The sequence below is a fragment of the Carassius auratus genome, chromosome 7 (assembly GCF_003368295.1).
Source record: "Carassius auratus strain Wakin chromosome 7, ASM336829v1, whole genome shotgun sequence".
Classification (NCBI taxonomy): domain Eukaryota; kingdom Metazoa; phylum Chordata; class Actinopteri; order Cypriniformes; family Cyprinidae; genus Carassius; species Carassius auratus.
In genome coordinates this window covers 27,927,722-27,949,184 of record NC_039249.1, presented here as the reverse complement: position 1 = coordinate 27,949,184, position 21,463 = coordinate 27,927,722, and the positions used below count along the sequence as shown (strand labels likewise).

The 21,463-nt window shown below is 34.6% G+C and overlaps 1 protein-coding gene across 6 annotated transcripts in view; it reads right to left on the bottom strand.

Moving 5' to 3' along the window:
- myom1b (myomesin 1b) overlaps positions 1-21,463 on the bottom strand; it is a 51,262-nt gene that overhangs the window by 18,688 nt on the left and 11,111 nt on the right. For 3 of the 6 annotated variants that reach the window (XM_026268296.1, XM_026268297.1, XM_026268301.1), the window contains 14 exons: positions 20,524-20,616; positions 20,350-20,438; positions 19,260-19,304; positions 19,083-19,106; positions 17,659-17,817; positions 17,029-17,190; positions 15,850-15,991; positions 13,620-13,816; positions 13,486-13,539; positions 11,961-12,085; positions 11,647-11,830; positions 9,343-9,517; positions 7,174-7,295; positions 5,932-5,949 (listed from right to left, as the gene is read on the bottom strand). In XM_026268296.1, the coding sequence (XP_026124081.1) occupies positions 5,932-5,949; positions 7,174-7,295; positions 9,343-9,517; positions 11,647-11,830; positions 11,961-12,085; positions 13,486-13,539; positions 13,620-13,816; positions 15,850-15,991; positions 17,029-17,190; positions 17,659-17,817; positions 19,083-19,106; positions 19,260-19,304; positions 20,350-20,438; positions 20,524-20,616 (1,589 nt within the window). The remainder of the gene's footprint in view (positions 1-5,931; positions 5,950-7,173; positions 7,296-9,342; positions 9,518-11,646; positions 11,831-11,960; positions 12,086-13,485; positions 13,540-13,619; positions 13,817-15,849; positions 15,992-17,028; positions 17,191-17,658; positions 17,818-19,082; positions 19,107-19,259; positions 19,305-20,349; positions 20,439-20,523; positions 20,617-21,463) is intronic. The other 3 variants (XM_026268298.1, XM_026268302.1, XM_026268299.1) reach the window with 2 other exon arrangements.

The window sequence follows — 21,463 nt, the reverse complement described above, 5'->3', positions numbered from 1 at the left end:
ACCAAAACTGTAATGTGTGTTTGGCAAAACTAACTAAAATAAAATAAAATTATAGATTAAATGTCCTTAGTTTTCGTCTTTCTCAATGTCTTTCATAGAGCAGGGACGTGCACAGACCTTTTGAGGGGCATGTGCTGAAACTGAAAAAGGGCACCCCCTCCCTTTTTTTTATATCAATTATATATATATTCTCTTTTTTAGCTATTCTGTTTGGTTTCATAAGCTAATTTGTATTATTTCGTTAACATTATTATGAATGACATTGAGAAGAGGGGAAGGTGAGCAATGAGTCAAGTATTTTTGACAAACTTTTTTAAAATATAATTTAAGTAATTTTGTCCAACTCAATTCCAGATTATAAGAAACTATAGCCATACCATTAGTTACTATAACATATCCAACATGTATCTGCATACCTGGCAAAAATTTGTTACTGTGGTGGACCAGGGATGTTGGTCTCTTGAAGGTCTCTTATTCACTACACTTTCCCTAAAATAAGCCAGCAATGAAAAAAGAAATAAAAACCGTGTGAAAAGTACTGTTGCAGTGAAAAGCATTTCTGAAGGATCACGTGACACTGAAGAGTACTAACTGCAGTAATGATGCTGAAAATTCAGCTTTGATCACAAAAATAAATTACATTTTAAAATATATTCAAATAGAATATATTCAATAGTTATTTAAAATTGTAAAAATATTACACTATATTAATGTTTTTGCTGTATTTTGGATCAAATAAACGAAGCCTTGGAATGAATCATGAATTACATTCTGCATGATAAAATATAAAGATTTCACAGTGATCTTCTGTAATTTTTTTTAGTTACTACTACATTACTGTAGTAAAACCATGTTTTACTACATTTTATACAGAGAGTATACGGAGAGTATACCATAACATGATTAGCCTAAATGTTAATAAATTAAGTGTATCAGCAATCATAAATCAAAGAAGAAATATGTTATCTAGGTGACGAGGATCACTCGTCGCTTTGTGTAAGTCCCAGTACGAAACAGCGGGGGCGCACCTGTTATGACTTTCCGATGGTAAAAACTAACTATATGTTGTTGTATTACTTATCAATATATAGTTTTTGACCAGCGAACGCGTGCAAATGTTATTTATTTTTTTTGGACCGTCATTAAAACTGCCGGCATCACATTACATTTTCATCTACAGGTTACAAACTAATTTTTGTAGCTATATAGACGGAGCGCTCAGTTTTTCCTGTGGTAAAATCCATTTGGCCAAAATCGCATTTTATAAAAGATGAAATGCTACTGTATGCACAGGCTATTTAAGTGTTGGCTATGTATTGGCTATGACTAGATGGCAAATGCTAGCCCTCTCTCTCAGGCGACGTCCCACATGTCTCAGTCAGTCAGACAGACATCCAATAAATACAATATGAGCCTTTATAGACATAGTGTTTAGTAGTACTTATTCAAACAACAAGATATTTATTTACCCTTCGCAAAACTGTTCAGCTCAGCTGTTGTCTACTGTGCAGCTGCTGTGGAACTTCAGTTGATTTAATGAATATAGAGGGGGCGGAGTTATCAGCTTACTGACAGCTTGAGGATCGAATAAGATTTACACAAGCTCGTTTTAAGAACTTTCATTTGCTAAATATTTGTAAAACAGACATACAGACGTAAAGGGTGACCGATAGCATTGAAAAAAAATAAAAACTACACCACCAAAAAAAGGGCACTTCGGAGTGTAAGGGCAAAAAGGGCATGTGCTCTGCACAGGTTGAGCCCTACCTGTGCACGTGCCTGTCATAGAGCAAACGTTCAGCTGCATTTCATTTCCCTGCGTCTCTCACTCACGCGTCTCTCTCACATAACGTTACTCGCGCGCGCACAGCCCTCCCCTCCTTGCACACCGCGTCTCCATGAGAACGAGTGTTGGAAGAAAGTTCGCGAAAGGTTGGCATCTCGTGAAAACCATTACACAATCACACATTAAAAAGTGGTATAAAAATATTTTTTATTCTGAATATAATTTTGTCAGTGTGTTAATGTCGACCCGAGAAGCGATTGCTACTTTAGAAAGTTAACTAGACGCAAGTTTGGTGTAAAATGCACTTGGGTTGTCGATGTCAAAACACTATTTAAGCAGTGATTTCAAGTAAGGAATAATTGACGACGGGCCGTTGAATTACAGTTTTTCTCAGTCACTTTGGTGCATTTTTCAAAACAGAAATGAAATTCTCAAAACTACTTGTACAACCTTCACATCATCTAGTCATTTACATTTATACACATCATAAAACCAGATTCTCATTCTTTTGAACAAGTTGCCATTGCTTTTATACATTCATGCAATTGATTATGCACATTTATCTGCGGTTTCCTACATTATCAGTTGCTAATGTCATGTCGCTCAAAATGTATTATATAGTTTTCTGTGCAATAGTCAATACCACTCAAAACATCTAGTCTTTAGTTCATCGTATAAGTCATTCAATGCAAAATGTTTCATCTAGTTGTCACAAACTGCCAAGCACACTTTTTATTTTTATTTTTACACATTATTATTAGACTTTTTGTCAATTTGGCATGAATTGTGCAAGTGAATCTTGACTAATGAAGAGAATGTAGATGATAAACCAATGATAAACCATTTCTCTGAAATAGCTGAAAAAAAGCTGAAATAGGTTCATCTCATGAATCTTCAGTTGGAAAGCTTATACTGTATAGACAGGACAACACAAGAGTTACACATTCTGAAAAAAGACTTATTTTCATCTTTGTGCCCATATTTCCTTTTCCTTTTCTATATCACAAAAACATTGTAAATGTTTTTTTTTTTTTTTTTTTTGGTCAGACCACTAGTAAAAGTGTAACTGGGAATTCTATCCAGTCTCTTTCAATCAATATCCCATACAGTAATGTGTAAATGTATACTTTTGAAATGGATATATGGCATACATAAACATATGGCATACTGTTCAATACAGTAGTTTACATCAGAACATCCCTCCAGAGTTATATTGACAACATGACTAAGCAAACTGACTGTCTTATCCGTAAACTATGACACAAGGACTTGTCTTTATGATGGCACTGATATGTTCATTGACACAGATATTTATTTTTGAGAGATGATCTAAGGATTTTGACCAAGAGACTGGCTTTTGCAGGTAATCCATTGTGTTCTGCTATTTGTACGAGTTGTTTTGAGAAATGCACTTCTTGTTTTGCAATTCTCAAGGATGATTCGAGAAATGTACCAAAGCAACTGAGAAAAACTGTATTAGAAAAATAATGCACATCTCAGGTGGTGATTCGGTCACGACTCGAAGCGGAGTCAATTATTCCGCATATACCACGGTTACCACACCTCAAGACATCGATCAGATGATATATTTAAAGGGATTCGTTCGGTTTTTGTACTTAATCGCTATTGTGGGTAGGACTATTTCTTCCGCATCTCATCCAACGTTTCTTTTGCTGGTTTCACATTCACAATGTCATTTTAAAGCTGGTAATGGAGCCTTGAGCCGTAGTATTATAATGCAGTTATTAATGAAGTTATTAGAAAGAGAGCGAGAGAGAGACACACACACACACACAGAGAGTGAGAGAGAGAGAGAGAGCTTGTGTGAATTAGACTGCAGCAGCGTCTCTAAACAGCGCTGTTATTACCTCGCTAGTGGGAAATGTCATGTGTACTTTTGGAAAATCGTCTGTCATGTTGTTGTTTTTGTTAGTCCTGTAATTTCCGTTATTACAGTTTTACTATGCGAAGTGATATGGAACTGTAATGCGGTCAAGAGAGCTGCCTGGAACTACATTCGCCATGCTTTTCCCAGAAAATAATGTCACGCCTCAGAACGTTCGTCAGCCAATCAGATTCAAGCATTCAACGGCCCCGTAGTATAAATATTAAATAATGTTATGTCATTTTTTTACTCTTACACTGAATGTTTGCTCCTTCATTCCAGATGAGCAGGCTATTGAATAGGGTAAATTTAGTATAGGGTGTGAAAATTGTACAGCTGTGGAATTTGTATAGGGTGTGAATTCTGTGAGTGCCCTTTTTTTAGATCAGAGCAACTGCCCCTCAAAATTCCTGTGCACGTCCCTGTTGCCAGTTGTGGTCTGGTGGCATAAAAGAAGCCAAAGAGGATCCCTTGATGCATTTGTGTGGATAGTGATGTTATTTGAGGGTTTCAAAGTCTGCAGCTGAGAAGACTTACCATGTATTTAAATTCCTGATTGGAAAAACCAGGTCAGACCAGTTTAAGATGGTCAAGTTTGTTTTTAGAACTGCTGTAGACCAGCTTGGGTCAGCAAGAAACCATTAGAAACTGGTCTTATCTGGATTTTCCAATGTGGTTGTGGTTGACCAATCGAATGATTTCAGCAGTCTTATCTTCATGTTGATATACTTTATAACCACAGCATGACTACAAGCTCAATAAAACAACTGCAATATGCTAATTTCATGAGTCTTATGTTGACCCTTGTAAAAAAGAGGTTGTACTGAATGTGCACTTGTAGTGAATTTTTAAATCTTAAAATTATATATTTTTTAAACAGTTCTTGCAGATAATATAATAATGTAATAAAAGGCCACTTAAGTGACTTAAAGAGAAAAACTTTCATGTCAGATTCTTAACACACTTGAGCACACTTTTAGAAAGGGCACTATGTAAAGTTAAAACTTTTACTTTTACACCATTGTAAGTTATTTAAATTAATGTTCACTAATCTTTTGTTTTAAAAACACACTTAAGAACAATAATAAATGTAAAGTATTTGATTATATTTTTAACTGTAGTATGTTATTCAATACATTTAGAGCTAATATATTTAAAATGTAATACATTCAACTTAATTCATACAAAAGTGTCATTACAAATATATTTACATGATGTACACATTTCAATAGAATTTACATTAAAGTATATTTTAATTTACCTTAAATGATTGTGAATATATTTGGGCTATCAAACATTTGGCATATTTCAAAAATTATAAAAGTAACTATAAAAATGTACTTAAGTCTTACTTAAGTGTGTCAAAAATGCACTCTCTAAAGTTCATTTAATTGCACAGGATGAACTTGAGTGCTTTTTTGACCCACGTAAGTGTATTAAATGTACTTAATATAAATGTAAAATATAATGTTTTTATTAAAGTTAACAGTTTTAACTCAAAGTTAAGTGTCTGAAAACATTATGTTCAGTTTGCATTTAAGTATACACTGTTAGATTACATTCTTTCTGTAATTAGTACTCTTTTTTAAATGATAAAATGTACATCTTTTCCTCAAGGGTCAATCTGACAATAATGAGCAAATAAATGATTAATGAGCGGATAAGTGGATAAACTGCAGTACACTAAATAAGTGTTTCAAAAGGATAGAGTGAAAATTCAAGATGCAAAAGAAATTAATTAAAAATGAATGGAAAAAAACAACAGGAAAGGAGAAAATGGAGGCAGGCCAACTCTGAGGAGGGATGGCGATGGGTGACGTTCCAGAGAGATGCTTTTCTCTCTCTCTCTTCTCACCTGAGCCTCTTCGTCCTCTCTCTCGCTCTCCTGCTTTCTCTTGTTCCGGAGAAGAGTTTACGGAGGACTTACGACTGTCCGGCAATTCTGTTGCCAACTCCTTTCGGATACATTTGGGCTTTAACAATTCAGTGCTAGAGTTTGCAACCTGTTTTGTAGTTTCCTGCCCACAAGCAGGTTCTGCTTCTCGCTGACTGTCCCTTTTGCCCAGTTTGCCTTCATCTGATGCAGTTGGATGGCCTCTGTGGCCAGTGTTTTGACCCCCTCCCTCAACCCTCTCGCTAGCATTAGCTACGCGTGTTAGATGCGTGTCAGCAGGGGAGTGAGGCGCTGCATGCCTGCCCACTCCACAAGAGCTGTGCTGTGTTAGTTCGACCCCATTACCCCCTGACTCCAGACACACACCATGAAGAATACCGCCCCCTATAGGAGTTAGCAGAGAAAACAGCAAGAGAGAGCAGACATGAATTCAAACACAATCACATTCAGAATGCTTCACATTTAATTATTTTAGTCTAACTGTACAAGTTCATCTCAGTAGAAAACTTAAGCATAAGTCTGTATGCATGCAAGAGATAATCACATTTGTTTTTTGCAATATTCTGTTCAAATTATGAAAATAGGCAATGAAAACAAGCAATGAAACAGCAAGTTATTTTCAGGAGAAATTAGCTAAGGGGAAAGAGAGGAAAGTTTTATTTAGGCAGATGATGAAGTTATTTGGTTTAGTATTTGCATTTTAAAGTCACAAAGGTTTAAGAAATTGTTAAATCTTTATGAAAAAAGGAAATAACATCACACTATTGTGTTACATCAAGGCACATAAAACTCAAGTATATATATATATGTGTGTGTGTGTGTGTGTGTGTGTGTTAACAGAACGACAGTAAAATTACAATACTAATATTTATGGTTTATGGGTAGTTTTATATTTTAACCAGCATCGATTTTTCCTCATATCTGCAGCTACGTTAAAAATAATATAACTTTTACAATAAGAAACTACTTTTCCCAATCAAAAATGTTTATTATTATCATTTTTTGATCTTGCAAGCTCTGCACCCAAGCTAAAAAGCAAACAAACAGAGACAGCAATCAAAAAACACTCTTCTAAATAGATCTCTTTGCATAAAGTTATGAAGTCCAATTCCCTGTGGATTTTTTTAACGCTGTTTTATGTTGTATTGTGTCTTATTGTTGTAATTGTCACATTGAGTTTTATGCCAGAGAGTACTGATTTGATTAGAAAAAGTTTGAATAAGTGAGCATGACGCTGAACAGAAAGTCTCATGTCTGTTAAAGGTCATGACATAGAAAGCGTGAAAGACATGCAGAAGGGACGGGTTTGAAAAGATTGAGGGAGTGGGGAGGAGTGTACGTGGGAGAGCGGGTGAGCTGGTTTTGTAGTCACCACTATGTTGGATCAGTTGTGACCCAAACTAGAGGAGGTCTACAAGTCCTGACCCCTGGGAGGAATGCAGGGAGCGGAGCTAGAGTTTGGTGGCCTTGACACAAATGTGTCATATAGGACATGTGGGATGCGTTACAGTCGAGTACAGTGGTCAGAATTAAAAAGTGAAAGCTGGAACAGTGAAATCATATTCTAAAGACCTTAATGATACCAATAGGAGTGCATAAATGACTTACCAATAGCAGCTTTAACTTTAATGGCTTCTGATTCCTGGGAGAATTCACTGATTCCTGCAGCATTGACGGCTCTTACTCGGAAAACATAACTCTCGTAGGTGGTCAAGCCATGACAGATAAACCTGCATAAACACATGAATAGATATTAATGTTACAACCTACAATTTAAATCGCAAACAAACAGTTCAAGCATTTATTAGTTAAGCGTGCTAAGACGAACATTGTATTGTTGCTTATATTATTTTTAATTTACCCTTCATAAACCCTTTAATCCCTATTGGAATAATTACAACAACCAGTTAAAAAAATGCACATTTCGCAGATGTATGGAAGCTCATTTCCACCACCGAATAAAAAAAAAAAGGTAACTTTTCTTTCTTGCAATTGCGAGTTTACATCTCGCAATTCTGACTTTAAAAGAATTGCAATTGGCAGTTTGTTTCTCGCAATTCTGACTTTTTTCTTGCAATTGCTAGTTTGTATCTCACAATTCTGACTTTTTTCTTGCAATTGCGAATTTGTATTTCACAATTATGACATTTTCCGCAATGCAAGTTTGTATTTTTAAAAAAAATCTGACTTTTTTTCTTGCAGTTGTGAGTTTGTATCTACCAATTTAGACTTTTTCACATTGCCAGTTTACATTTCATAATTCTGACTTTTTTTTCCGCAATTGCAAGTTTGTATTTCACAATTCAGATTTTTTTTCTCGGAACTGTGAGATATGAACTTGCAATTGCAGTCTAATTCTGTGGTGAAAAAGACTGACAATATTATCTTCTGAGAATTGCGAGTTTACATCTTGCAGTTCTGACTTTTTGCACAATAGCGAGTTTGTATTTCACAATTCTGACTTTTTTCAAAATTGCAAGTGTATATCTCATAATTCTGACTTTTTTCACATCACATCACAAGTTCATATTTCATATTTTTTTCACAATTTAGATTTTTTTTTTTTAAATTGCGACTTTGTATTTCAAAATTGTGACTATTTTTCTTGCAATTGTGGGTTTCTATCTCACAATTCAGACTTTTTCTCAGAAAAAAAAAGACTGAAAATATTATGTTTTCAGAATTGCGAGACTGACTTAATTTCTCCCAAAAACTCGCAAAAGTCAGAATTGAGATAAAAAGCTGGAATTACTTTTTTAAAAGGTATTCAGTGGTAGAAATGGGGCTTCCATACAGACTATTTGTCTTTTCAGAGCAATGCATAAAAAAGGCAAATGGCCTGAATGGAAAAATAACTTCACTCTCAGCCAACGGGTGGCGCTTATAACCGAAATATCCCAGTTAACTTTCTGTTTCTCTCAGAAAACGAGGGGAAAAACCTGGCTAACAATATTTAACTGCTTTTAAACTGCTGTCCAAACTGCTGTAACACCAAATACACAAGTAAAAAGACAAAAGTCGAAGCTTTAACAGCAGAGCTATTATCATGTGACTAAAAGAGACTATTTTATTGGCTGGCCTGATTTATTAAAAATGCGAGGGAAAAAGAGATTATAACACATCTCTTTGCATAGCATTTATTTAATACAGAATATCTGCCAACAGGTCGTTGAATAATCAGAAAAGTAATGCACACTTGAAGTGGCAATGTGTCTTTATTCTATGCTTTTAGTCATTCTGCTGTGAATTTTTCTGGGGAATAGTCAATTTTATCCAATCGTTTACAATTTTTTGATCTTGGTCAGTGTATTTGTAGGTTTTGGTTGTTTTGCAGTAGGTTTAAGGACATTTGAAAGAAATCTGAAATCATTTGGAGAAGTGATATGGAATTGTAATGCGGTCAAAACCTGCCTGGAACTACTTTAGACGTGCGTTTCCCTGAAAATAATGTGACACCGCATAACGTTCATCAACCAAACAGAATCAAGCATTACAATGTTTATCGTTCAGGAAAGTTTGGAACTATTTTCTTTGGAGGAGAAGGAATCCATAAACCAATTAGCCAAATTGTGTCTGAAACGTAAGTTACTTTATATTAGTTATAGAATATAGTTTATAGAAATGTTGTCTAAAAGCAATATCACTTTTGGAATCAAACTGTTCACTGTGATCACTGCCTTGTACCTATGAACATGTTACAGTTGGGATATTTAGTATAGCAGCACTCTTGCTTGTGTGTTTTCATTGTTTATAATTGCATCGTATGCATCGTTATACCTTGTGCATTTAACTGGTTTGTTGTTGCATGGCTCCCAACTGTTGCTCCCTGCAATGCTGCTCTCAATGTAGTAGCCCACCAGCTCTTTAGCGCCACGTGAAGCTTCCCATGAAACCACCACAGACGTGTCTGTATTACGAGTAGGAACCACACGGCCAGGGGCTGATGGGATATCTGCATAAAAATGTAACTATTACACATTATGCTATTATAAAATGTATTATATTTAAGATCAACCAACAGTTATCTGAATGCAGTAATTATTTTGGTAATACAATCAAAGCTTCTGCGAAGGAAAACAGCACAAGATTTTAAGTTTTAACAAGACAAACGTGTATGTTCATCCTGCTTTTTACCCGCCAAAAATAATGACATGGAAATGAAATAGGCACATGAGTTTAAATTGTTTTACAATCGCACATGAACAGTTAAACCTAAATTTATTCAGACACATTCACATTATCACAGTTTATTCGCTATAGTTTATAAAATGTTAATGAAATATGAACTCAAGAGTTAAACTGTGCCAGAACAAATTCATCTTGATAACTTTGATAGAAAGGTATGCAACAAAGCATTATCAGGTCAAAGTAACAAATAACATTTTTGGTCCCACATTTTTAACAGTTTTACTGGCAGTCCACTGTTGAAGAGTTTTTGGGTGTAATATGTCACAGTTTACTTTATTTTGCTATCCTCACTTACATTCATGAACTATTGTGTCTTGCACCCACTAGTACACCAGCCACTTTATTAGGTACACCTGATCAATTAGCACAAATTGCTAATCAGACAATCTCATGGCAGAAACTAAAGACGACTTGTTAAAGTTCAAACCAGGCATCAGAATGAGAAAGAAAGGGGATTTTCAGTATTTCAAACACTGCTGATCTACTGGGATTTTCAAACACAACCATCTCTAGGGTTTACAGAGAATGGTCCAAAAAGAGAAAATATCCAGTGAGCGGCAGTTGTGTGGATGAAAATGCCTTGTTGATGTCAGAGGAGAACGGGCAGACTGGTTAGAGATGATAGAAAGCAAGAGTAACTCAAATAACCACTCGTTACAACCAATGTATGAAGAATACCATCTCTGAACACACAACACCTGAAGCAGATGAGCTACAGCAGCAGAAGACCACACCGGGAGCTGCTCCTGTCAGATGAGAACAGGAAACAGAGGCTACAATTCACACAGGCTCACCAAAACTGGACGATAGATGATTGGAAAAATGTTGCCTGGTCTGATGAGTCTCGATTTCTGCTGCAACATCCAGATGATAGGGTCAGAATTTGGCTTAAAGATCATGAGAGCATGGATCCACCCTGTCTTGTCTCAACGGTTCAGGCTGGTGCTGGTGAAATGGTTTGGGGGATATTTTCTTGGCACACTCTGGGCACCTTAGTACAAATTGAGTGTCGTTTAAATGCCACGGCCTACCTGAGTATTGTTTCTGACCATGTCCATCCCTTTATGACTAAAGTGTACCCATCTTCTGATTTTTACTTTCAGCAGGATAATGCACATGTCACAAAGCTCAAATCATCTCAGACTGGTTTCTTGAACATGACAATGAGTTCACTTTACTCAAATGTCCTCCACAGTCACCAGATCTCAATCCAATAGAGCAGCTTTGGGATGTGCTGGAACGTGAGATTCACATCATGGATGTGCATCCGACAAAATCTGCAGCAACTGCGTGATGCTCTCATGTAACTATGGACCAAAATCTCTGAGTAAGGCTTCCAACACCTTGTTGAATCTATGCTATGAAGAATTAAGGCAGTTCTGAAGGCAAAAGGGGGTCCAACACTGTACTAGCAAGCTGTACCTAAAAAAGTGGCCAGTGAGTGTATTTATATCTGGTGTGTGAATAATTTTTGTTTTGGTTGTATATTTTTGTCAAAATTTCCACAATGATAAACATTTCAAAACAACTGCTCTGTAAAAAGCAGCAACTTTTACCATGAAGAGTTTTTTTCTACCTGATTTAATCCATAAAAATTTGTATTGTTTGGTATAAATTAATGTATTTAGGTTTAGGTTATTTTTACATTTTCAGTGCTCTAATAGCTATCAATAATTAAGACACAAGATGCCACTAGTTGCGTTTGTATAAAACAAGAAAAACAGGACATGAATGATGTGCGATACACCGATCAGAATTACCACAAGTATTCCAGAGAGACATGTATTAATACATGCTACAGTATAATATATTTAAAGAGGTCATACTCATAAAAACATCAAATATTCCTGTATCTTTTGCTTGGTTTAGAGGCTGATATTGAGCCTATCATACCCAGCTTGTCCCCGACCGTGGTGGCTTCGGTCGGTTCGGATGGTTCACCAACACCGGCCGAGTTACAGCAGCGGACACGGAAGCGGTAAGATTTGCCCTCGGCCAGATCAAAAAGAGCGAAACGTGGAGATTTGACGGGGATTTCAGTGTTGACTCGCTGCCAGCTGTCTGTGCCAGACACACACTGCATACACACACATATATATTATTACTAAAACAATAACAACAAGTCTTCAACACACACTAAAGCATTAATAAATATATAAATGCCACTGGCAGTGGTTATGAAGTTAATTTCTGTTTTGCTCTCTGACCTTCTCCACGTAATACATAACCCCTTCGTGGCCCTTGTCCCCTGGAGGCTTCCAGCTCAACACCACGTAGTTTTTAGTGGCTTCAATGACTGAGAGATCACGAGGTCTGCCGGGAACCACTCCTTCTACATGAATTCAAGATCAAATGCAAAACGCAGCATGTGATATTGGTACTGAAGGTTAACTGATCAGTTTTAGGTAACAAACTGTGGGAATATGAAAGAGAATACAATGGACAAGGAAATACAGTATTTGACCAATGCACTTTTCCATGTGCTTGTGCACCGTATCAGGATTTTTATACAATTATTTAATAGAGATTCCCTGTGGAAGTTGAGTAAAAATCTGTAAGATTGAGAATGAGAAACTTCCTCATAATATTACCATCTAATAATAATGAGAAATGCTCTCTTAGCAATGCCGTAGTTTCTCGTAAAATTGTAAAATTTTCAGGTGATAAAATAGAGTTTAAAAACCTTCAAATGAGAGTTTCTTGTCATAATGACCAAACATCTCAACAATGAGAAACTTCTCTAAATAATCAATTTGTTTCTTATCAGTCATTATTATGAGAAAGTTTCTCATTATGAGATATTACAATAACTGTTTTTTTATGAGAAAAAAGTTCTTATTGCAAGATACTAAATCATTATTATGAGAAAGTTTCTCATAATACAATGTTAAGTCATCATGATACGATTTCTTTTCTTTTCTTTTTTTAACTCACGATAAAATGTCTCATTAATATCAAGGAGTTTCACATTACTATGAGATACTAAGTCATTATTATGTCACAACAAGTTTTTAGAGAAAGTTTCTTATTGTGAGATGTTAAGCTATACGATTTTTTTTAAATATAACATTACGTCATAAAAAATATCATTAATATAAGATACTGAGTCATAATTACAGGAAAGTGTCTCATGGATATGATATGGAAAGCCATTACTTTGAGTAATTTTCTATAATGAGATATTATGAAAACATTACTTATTGTAAAAGAGTTTCTCACTAATGCAATGTTAAATCATGATAATGAGATTTATTTTCTTAATATCATGACATTTACTCACGGTTTTCATTATTATGAGATATTAAGTCACTATGAGAAACTTTCTCAATATAATGAGATATTAAGTCATAATAAAGAGATTTTTTGTTATTATTATAACATTAACTCATGAAAAAAAGAAGGTTAATCGGTATTATGAGAAAGTCAGAATTAAGGGAAAGTTTCTTATTTAGATAAAGAAAGTCTTTACTATGAGATATTAATTCCTTGTAATGAGAAAGTTTCTTTTTAATATGAGATACTAAGCCATATTAATGGTACAGGAAGTGAATATGAGACATTTTCTCAATAAAACAGGTATAAGTCATGATTATTAAGTTTCTCTCTATTATGACTTACAGAATCACATGTTTAGCTGAACTTTGGTGGTTTCTATAGTATTCTCGATATTTCAAGGTTTTTAATAACAGCCTAAACCTGTAAAAAACATCATTTTGATTTGAAATTTCTCACCCACAGGCTCCTCCTCAGTCACAATGATTTGTCCAGTCCAAGGAGCAGAGGGACCTACAGAACAACGGTGTATTTTACTGCTTGCTCTGTTGTCGTTTAGTTTTTGTGTATTTGCTCTGTTGACCTGGTTGTACCTTTTCTAGTGCGGTCTGCAGGGTCCATCGCAGCTACTGGTTCAGACACACGGGATGGATGGCTCATGCCTGCCTTGTTCACCGCACGCACTCGAAACACATAGCTTCGTCCTTCCACCAGACCCGTTACAGGGAAGCGTGCAAACTTCACCGGCGTGTCATTGCACTGCGACCAGTGTGTCGTGCCAACTTCACACCTGCAGCGAGAAGAGGGAGGGAAATACAGTGTAATGCATGAAGAAATACATGGTTTCTGTTGGTTTAAAAATATCTTTAAAAAGCCTTAATTCCCCCTCCCACAAATTAAGGCCTTCAAAATGTCTGACATCAAAGCACAATGTCTTCATAGTCGTTTATTACGTAACATTTATTAGCATTAAATGTTGTGTGCATGGCAATAAATAAATAAATAAATAAATAAATTATATATATACAGTGAAATTAATCAAATGAAATTAGTTAATTGCACTCAAATAATAACGAAAGTTCATTGGACTTAATTTAAATAAGTTCTGTTAACTCAAAAATTTGTTGTAGTGAGGTGAACTTAAAATGATTGTGTTTTCTAGTTCCCAGCATGCTTTGCATCAGAAAACAAGGAAAATAAATTTAGAAATTAAGTGTTATTTTGTGTGTTTTTACACAATATTAACATAGAGGGACATAAGTTAATACATAAATGTTGTGTTATATTAGATTTTACAAAGGTTTATGTTATGTTGGATTTGTAGTGTTACCGTTGTGGTGAAGAGTAGAGCCTGTGGTTAGACTGACGATGGACAGCAAAAGCCTAATTTTGAGTGTATTTCCCACATTATAGGAGTTGAAAAATAGATAAAATTATGAGTGAATTACTCCCTAATTATAAGTTCAGAAATATAATTATTTAAGATAACTCTGAGATAATTTAAGGCAACTGGAATTAATTTTTTTAAGTTTATGTAAACTTAAAACATTTAAAAACATCACTTAAATGTTTTTGTGTAATCTGTTACAAAATATTTTTTGAGTTCTGTGAACTTATCAGGGTTTACAGTGTGGTGTCAAATATATTTGATCAATAAAATGTTAAAAAGAACTGCATTAATTAAAAAAACTGAATAAAAATTCTAATAATATATATTCTAATAATATATTTTCTTTACTATCACTTTTTATCAATTTAACACATCCTTGCTGAATAAAAGTATTGATTTTATTTAAAAAAAAAAAAGAAAATAAATTACTGACCCCAAATTACTGACCAGTAGTGTATATTGTTCTTACAAAATATTTATATTTTAAAAACATAGCTTCTTTTTTTTTTACTTTTTGTTCATCAAAGTATCCTAAAAAAGAATCACATGTTCTGGAAAAATATTAAGCAGCAGAACTGTTTCCAACTTTGATAATGAATCATCATATTAGAATGATTTCTAAAGGATCATGTGATAATGATCCTAAAAATTCAGCTTTGCATCACAGAAATAAATTATAATTTAAAGTATAATACATTTAAAAACTATTATTTTAAATTGTAATAATATATCACAATATTAAAAAATTTTCTGTATTTTTGATCAAATAAATGCAGGCTTGATGAGCAGAAGAAACTTCTTTCAAAAACATTAAAAATAGTAATGTTTTCGGACTTTTGGTCTGTACTGTATATATATATATATATATATATATATACACACACACACACACACACACACATCTTCCTCTTTATGTTGCTTAAATGAAGATGAATTTAATTTAGATGAAAAATGAAGATATAAAGTATTGTTTTCTGAGAAACTGATATTATGATGTCAGTCTATTTTTAAAACAAGAACAAATATCTGTCAGTTGAATATGAAAACTTGTTTTCCCTTTGAATTATGTTTTTTTTTCTAAACCCACTTGCATATATTTGTTCTTTTCCAAACATAAACTCACTTAATTTTAATAATTTTCTCAGAAAATAAGACTTCTTACTGTAAGTCATTTTGCTTTTGTATCTTGATTTAAGAATCTTTACAGGTTTGCACTGGAAAATGAGACACTTTTTTGCATTTTAATCAAAACGTATGTATGTTATGCTGGTTTCAGCTGGATTCTCTGGTGATATGAGATTTAGTGTTTGCTTCTGGCCTATATAATGTCAGTTTACATTATACATTAGAAATCTATATGGATAACATCTTCATTCTGTCTAATAGAGCTTTCTATTTGATTTTGTGTGTTGTTTGTATACAGATGCAGTGACCTGTCAACAAAATATCCCAAAATGGGGCTTCCTCCGTCCACAGCAGGCTGCTTCCAGGTAACAATGACATAATCCTTATTGGCGTCCAGACTCTGGACATCTAAAGGTGCACCAGGAGCTCCTGCAACCTCCGCATCAGCATCTAACAAACACACAAGTCAAATAAAGTCTGAATGAATCCTTTAAGCAATCACAATGAGTTTGCATCAAGTAACTGCATGCTATTCCTTGTGAAAAAGTAGTGCACTTATTTGTAATAAATGTGTATTTGTAGTGTACTTCAAATCTTAAAAGCATATGTTTATAAAACTGTACTTGCAGATAATGTTAAAGAAATAAAAGGCCACTTAAGTGACTTATAGAGAAACACTTTCATGACTGTTTCTTTACACCCTTAAATACATTTTTAAAAAGTGCCCTTTGTATTAATGTCAAATTAAGTTTTACTGTTTAAATTGTTTTGTTTTGATAATATTTTGTTGTGCTTTAAAGAGCATACTTATTTTGATGCATAGACTAACATACATACAATGTATATTCTAATTAGCATATAAGCTTGAACTGGCTTTTACAATTTAACTACATTTCAAAGACAAAGAAGTTATTATTAAAATTACATAGAATTCCTAATTAAGTGGATCATAAGAGCACTTAAAATTTCAGCTAACAGTACTAATTTAAAAATATAACTTAATTGTAATTTACTTTTTTAAACACACACAAAAAAAACAGTTTTTGTGTTTACTTGTATAGCAAGTGTATAATTAATAATAAAAAAATAAAATAAAGAAAAATACTTTTTTTTTCAAAAAAGTACTCTTTTTGAAAGTATGCTTAAGTGTATTTCTTTTTCACAAAGTAAAGTACGGTGTTGTTGATTACAATCTAAATGCCAGTTAAGTTTTATAAAGTGTATCGCAGTATTTTAACTAAGGGGGTGTTGAGAACTTCAAGGCGGTTTCACAGCTCCTTCATCTGAATGTCATGACGGCACAGAAACAGCATGACTGGGATAAATTTAGAAAGAAACATGAGCTGGGAACGAGGCTTACAGAGACATGCACATCTCTCATGCAGTACAAGCCAAAAGAGTGTGTCACAGTATTACCAGTATGAATATTTTGGCCTGTAATAATGCAGCAGGCTCAATTAGAAATAGCTAAGTGTATTGGTCCTCACCTCTGACAAAGACATACGCTGAATGAGTCTCAAAGCCAGATTTGGTGATGACTCGCAGTGTGTAGAGTCCTTCATCCTCCTTGTTGAGGTGTGAGAGAGTAAGAGTAGCTCGGTCGCCGCTCCAGTGCATCTGAACCCATTTAGATGGCACCAGCAGTTTATCTGAAACACAAAGAAATACATCCATGCATTATGTGTCACTAGACAGAAAATACACTTTAGTAAATAAAGATTCTGTGTGTGATTTATTTACAATACGTAACAACACAAACGCAACCAAATCATTTCTATAATGAGCAACAAAATCTTCCAAGGGCAGCACAAATTAGTTTCTGCTTTAAGACATGCTTTTTTGGGGCTTTAAATAATGACACAAATGTTAGTAAATTTCATTGCATGATTCATTTTAATACTCTCCTTTGCATCTGAAAGAAAACGTCCTACAAATGAATATTCAATAAGGTCATGTCCATGCCTTTTCAGCACTAATTCTTCGCTGTGCGTCTTTAGTAAATCCTGACTGTATTTTAGCACCAAAAGACGATTTGCGCTGGCATAAACTATTAGTAAATCAGGCCCCTGATGACTGATCAGTTTGGCGAGAGAGGCAATCAGAGGTCCCAGTCTTACCGTCTCTGTACCACTCGATCTCAGGCTGGAAGCGCTGCAGTGCCGGGTAGATGATAACAGAGCAGCCAAAACTCAGCGTCTCACCCTCACGACCAAAAGACACACCAAACTTCTCCACAATGTGCGTCTCGAACTTCACTCCGTACTCCAGACACGGCACTGCAGTACACACGCATTAAATTCAGCTTTATTATGAAAATGCAATATCCATGGGTAAGACTCCGGGATGATGCACATATGCAGGTATTTATGATGAAACATATACAGTTCATGTACAATGAATCTGGGAACATTTCACCATGAAAGGAGACAGCAGGCATCATTTAGGTGGAAAACAAGTTCATAGAAAACACAATAAGATAACAAAAGAGCGATGAATGTTAGTGACTATAGGAAGACATTTGCATTAACAATGCTGAGACAAACAAAGAATAAAAAAACAGAGACACTTCCATGAAGATGAATACAAATACACACACAGAAACTGGAGACGGAAATAATAAACACAAGATATTGATGCAAGAAATCTTATTTCTTCAGTATGGGAGCTGGTTTCTACATCGTTTCGCCCATGTTTCGCAATTCTGAGACAAGAAGTTTTAATTGCGAGATATAGGACCCTATTTTAACGATCTAAACGCAAAGTCTAAGGCGCTTATATATAGATATATATATTTAATTAGACTACAAAAAAAATTGTATGCATTGCAGTCCTTTCATTTTTAATATTTGGCATGTTTGTGTGCTGCTGTGCGTCCCTGTGTTTAATAAGCAGCGTGTACGCTCTTTAAATAACAAAGAAAAAACATTGCACCAGACTTTAGACCAGGTTTGAGTTGGTCTATGGCGCAGTCTATTTTCAGCTCCTTAAAATAGCAATGCGCCTGAACACACCTCTTTTTTGACCAGCACGCCTATGGGCGCACAAATGAGCGCAAATGCATTTGCTAGTTAACCGACGTGATGCTGGACTGAAACTAGCAAACACACTTGCGCTGAGCCTTGCGTCGCATAGCGCCGGCCCATAAACTCGTAATTGCGAGAACTGCATAAAAATTGTAATTCAGAATAAACAAATAAAAATAAAAAAAAGTCGGAATTGCAACACTGAAAATTTTGAATTCTGATAAAAAAAGGTCAGAACATTACAAGAAAAAATTCCAATTTACAAAATTCCAATTTTCAAGATTGGAAACAAACATGCACTATAGGGATAATAGCACTTCCATATTTAAAACCGGATACTAATCCAGCACATTGCATGTAACTTATCCAAGCAATCCTGAATGTTATCTACATTAGACAAATTAATCAAGATAGAAAAGTACAACAATGAGAAGAGAGGATCATGCATGTAAGATGATCAGGGAAACCAGACGAGACTGAAACATTAAAAGAACTAGAAAAACCTTCAGCAAGGTTACCTTTGAAGCCGAAATGTCTGCTTTCTGCACCAGCGAATCAAAACAAAATAGCCATTAGCCAGCTTACATGAAAAACTTTAGCCTCATGCTCAAAGCTTCACACACTTCAGCAAAGCACATATACAGAAATTGTGAAAGAGAGCAATTAAGTGTCAGGTTTTATCCTGAAATACTTACGGAGTCTGGGAGACGGCAGAGACTCATCAACTTCTCCTTTAAATCCTAATGTTATATAACAAAACAACAAGATTTTTTATGTTTTATCAGATAATTGGACAATGTTTTCCTTATGATCCCCTTATGACCCATTTTGAAACATTTAGCAATGACCTACCCTAACAGAAACTATTCATTTTCTTCAACTATTCTTCTAATGAAACTGTAAGCAGAATTTGAATTCCTCACTATTCATACATTTGAGTCATGTGACGTTTTCCACTGATCTGTCGTATTTATGACCATCGGTGGGACATACAGTAAGTAATGCCAATGAATACAAAAAAACCTTGAACATACTGTAGATGCCAAGTCAAAGTGTTCACCATTGGATTTGATCCATATCAGGTAATTTTTACACATTTCAAGTAAAAAAAATAAAAATTTAAAATGTCTTAATTAAACAGATGAATTAGACAATAAATATGTAGCAAAATAGTAATTAAATTGATTTATTTGTCATTTTAATAGACTACAATTCTGGGCGTCATTGTGAAAGCTGTACATTATGGGTCAAGAGTCTGGAATAATCAGGTTCTTTTATGTTGTTTAAGCCTCTTCTGCTCACCATAGCTCAAAAACATGATCAAAAACATTATTCATACATTATTATGATCGTTCAGAAATCATTCTAATATGATTATTTGCTTAGTTATTATTAATCATTATTTGCACTTATTTAATATTATTTGATATTAATAGTGGTTTTCAACACTGTTGTTAATCAGAAATGTTTCTTGAGCATCAAATCATCATATTTTCATGATTTCTGAAGATCATGTGACACTGAAGACTGGAGGAATGATGCTGAAAATACAGCTGCACATCACAGAAATAAATTACATTTTATCACATATTCACATAGAAAACTCTTTTAACTTGGCAGTATTTCACACTGTTTTCACTGTAAAAACAAATTTATCTTGGTGAGCTTAATCAAAAACATAAAAAAACGTAATTAATTCAGACTATTTGATCATTAGCGTTGTTGCTATCACGACTTTTTTTACGACTATTACGAAGATTTTATGATGATCCATTTCAGACCTACTTTTGACGACAACAGAAGCAAAAGCAGAAGTCTCGCCCTTGCTGTTCATGGCTGACACACGATACTGTGCGGTATCATCAAAGTCACACCTGGAATTACAGACAGACATGTTACACACACGATCATTGCATGTCACTCTGTCTGTTTAAGAGGATGAAGTCCATGTGCGCTCACTTGTCAATCTCCAGGGAGTGGACGCTGTAGCTGCTCTCCACTTTGTACTTCCCTGGCTTGGCCATCGGGTCAATGCTGACATTGTTCTTGTACCTAGGAGAGAAGAACGAATTGAAATACTTTGGGATAATGTAGAGCATCAGAGCTTTTTGACTGAAAAGGCAGAGTTTATCCTCCACAGAATCTCAAACCGAATACAAATATTACAAATAAATGGAGATGATAAGGGTATCGCTTTTAAAAAATTGCACTTTGAAACATGCCTTTATCATGTAAACGAACAGCCAAAACACATTAACATATTTCAGTTTTTAGTTAAAAGCGGTGTTGTGTATACATCTCCTGAATGGACGCAGTTTTGATTTCAAAATCATTTTGTTACTTGAAATTAAATAAAGTTTAACTGAAAAAAAAAAAACTCAAATATATATTATTTTAACTTTTTCATTTAGTTACATTTTATGTAATAAAATAACTTAAATTTTAAAAATATTCATTTTAATTCACTGCATGAACCAATGGCCGTGAAAATGATTCAGTCATCAGAGATAAAGGAGTTTTCCCATATCGTCTCAGCAGACAAGTGAAGTATCTATAGGGAACTGTAATAGTGCCTCAATCATACTAAAATAATACTTTTTATCACACTATAAGCTTGACTAAATTCAACCATCATTAGTAGTATACAGTACATTTCTAAGCATGTGTGTTTGTGAAAGTATGTGCATGTATGTTTGTCTAGACGTGCATGTGTGTTTGTGTAAGTACGTGCATGTGTGTTTGTTTAAGTATGTGCATGTGTGTTTGTGTAAGTATGTGCATGTGTGTTTGTGTAAGTATGTGCATATGTGTTTGTGTAAGTATGTGCATGTGTGTTTGTGTAAGTATGTGCATGTGTGTTTGTGTAAGTATGTGCATGTGTGTTTGTGTAAGTATGTGT